This window comes from Capricornis sumatraensis, chromosome 11, assembly GCF_032405125.1.
Source record: "Capricornis sumatraensis isolate serow.1 chromosome 11, serow.2, whole genome shotgun sequence".
Taxonomy (NCBI): Eukaryota; Metazoa; Chordata; class Mammalia; order Artiodactyla; family Bovidae; genus Capricornis; species Capricornis sumatraensis.
In genome coordinates this window covers 62,656,275-62,658,255 of record NC_091079.1, presented here as the reverse complement: position 1 = coordinate 62,658,255, position 1,981 = coordinate 62,656,275, and the positions used below count along the sequence as shown (strand labels likewise).

The following is a 1,981-nucleotide window of genomic DNA, read 5'->3' as shown; positions in this document are numbered from 1 at the left end:
AGTAGGAAAGGGTTGGAATACATTCCAAAGAGCTTTTTGTTTTTATTTTTTCAACAGAGTGGTAACATTTATTAGAAAGGAGGGATTCAATTAGACTTCCACATCACACAGAAGAAACAGACTGTAACCATTGTTTCGAAAGAGGAAGGAAGGGAGGCAGAGCACCCTGAATCCCAGGAGGCAGGCAGCTTCAGCTGGACAAGGAGGGGAGTACAGGCTGAGGGTGGATTAGGCTACTGTTCACCACTCCCGCACAGTGAACTTTAGTGACTCCTGTATCTCCTGGCTCCACAGAGCCTGCAGCTCAGTAGAAAGCTGTGTTCTCTTGCAAACACGGGTTATGGCTGGTGGCAGGGAGGAAAAAGTTCTTTCTTTTGCTGCTCCTCTGGGTTTTTTTGCCTTTACTGACGTGGTTGCTGGAGGGGCCAGGAGGGCAGCAGCTGTGGTTGAGCTGACTTCAGATAATTCACGTGCTGGGGGGGTGGGGTCAGAGGGAATGTGACGGGGTGCAGGCCACCACCAGGACCTGGTGGGGCGCTCAGTCCAATGTGTTCTGGCTCTTAGAGGCTGGAGAAGTGGCAGGGAGTCCAGGGAGCCATAAGACTGCTGTTCTGAACCGTCTTGTTGGGTAGCTGCTGGGCACTGTAGTCTGGGTTTGGCTCACTGAAGTTAGGAACCTCAGAATAAACCATACAGAATTCTCCAATCTTCTGAAGAGCATACCCCTGGCCAGTGCACACTGGCACACAACCGGTGAACACCGAGCAACTTTTAGTGAGCTAGACAGTGTCGCCAGGCTGGATCAGGTTGGCCACATCATCCCAGACAGAGATATTGATGCTGCCAGTTTTGTCTGCCACTTTGCAGGCCCACACCTTGTGCCCATTCTTTGTCTTGGTCACTCAGACAGTCTCCAGCACAATGCAATGAGGTTCAAGTTCTTGGGCCCAGGCTTGATATACTTCACGAAGGTCTCCATCATCATACTGCCCAAGCCTTAGCACCACACCCGCAAGACTGCTGGACAGTGCATGCTACTGAGCCTCTTGCAGGCCAAAGAGCTTTTTATTAAAGTAAGCATGGTTTGATTGGGGAGCTTGTAGTCTTGACTATTCCTACTTTGCAATTTAAGTCATCAGTATTTGGGACTCTTGACATGGTTTGCATTATACTCTAGAGATCAAGTAAGAAAATTATATTAGTCTTAGAAAAATGAATGATTGCAATAGAATATAAAAATATGAATTACTGTTAAGATATCTTTTATTCATTTTATATATGATTATGTTTTAACACTTGGTGCTATATTTTTAATTTTTAAATTCATTTCTATTGGAGTATAATTGCTTTAAAATGTTGTGTTAGTTTCTGCTGTACAGCAAAGGGAATCAACTATACATGTATATATATTCCCTCTTTTGAGATTTTCTTCCCATTTAGGTCACCAGAGAGTGCTGAATAGAGCTACCTCAGCTATACAGGAGGTTCTCATTAGTTATCTGTTTGAAGCTGTAGTTTTAAAACTTTACATAAACTTGCCGCAGTTTCACGTTGCACAAGTTCTTTTCATCAAAGTGAATGTAAGTGGATTGTGCCCTCTCCTTTAGCAAGATTTTTGTTGACTGTTTTGCCATTTTAAACCCCTTCTCATAGCTGCACTGATCTATGTTGCTGTTCAGTGGCTAAGTAGTATCTGAGTTTACGACCCCATGGACTGTAGCCTGTCAAGCTTCACTGTCCTTGGGGTTTGCCAGGCAAGAATACTGGAGTGGATTGCCATTTCTTCCTCCAGGGGATCTTCCTGACCCAGGGATCTAATTCACATCTGTTGAGTCTCCTGCATAGACAGGCAGGTTCTTTACCACTGGACCATTCAGGGAAACCCTATATCCACTCTTAAAGATGTTGGGGTTTTCTATATCCTCCCACCTTCTGAATAAACTGTCCACTATTAAATGGTACCACTCTCTTCTCCCAACCT

The 1,981-nt window shown here is 44.7% G+C and overlaps 1 protein-coding gene across 1 annotated transcript; it reads right to left on the bottom strand.

The window, feature by feature from the left end:
- Positions 1 to 304: 304 nt before the first annotated feature.
- Positions 305 to 985, bottom strand: NABP2 (nucleic acid binding protein 2). Its single transcript, XM_068983430.1, is given in 5 exon segments — positions 305 to 490; positions 492 to 547; positions 550 to 593; positions 595 to 925; positions 928 to 985. Coding segments are annotated over 5 exon segments (675 nt in total).
- Positions 986 to 1,981: the final 996 nt, after the last annotated feature.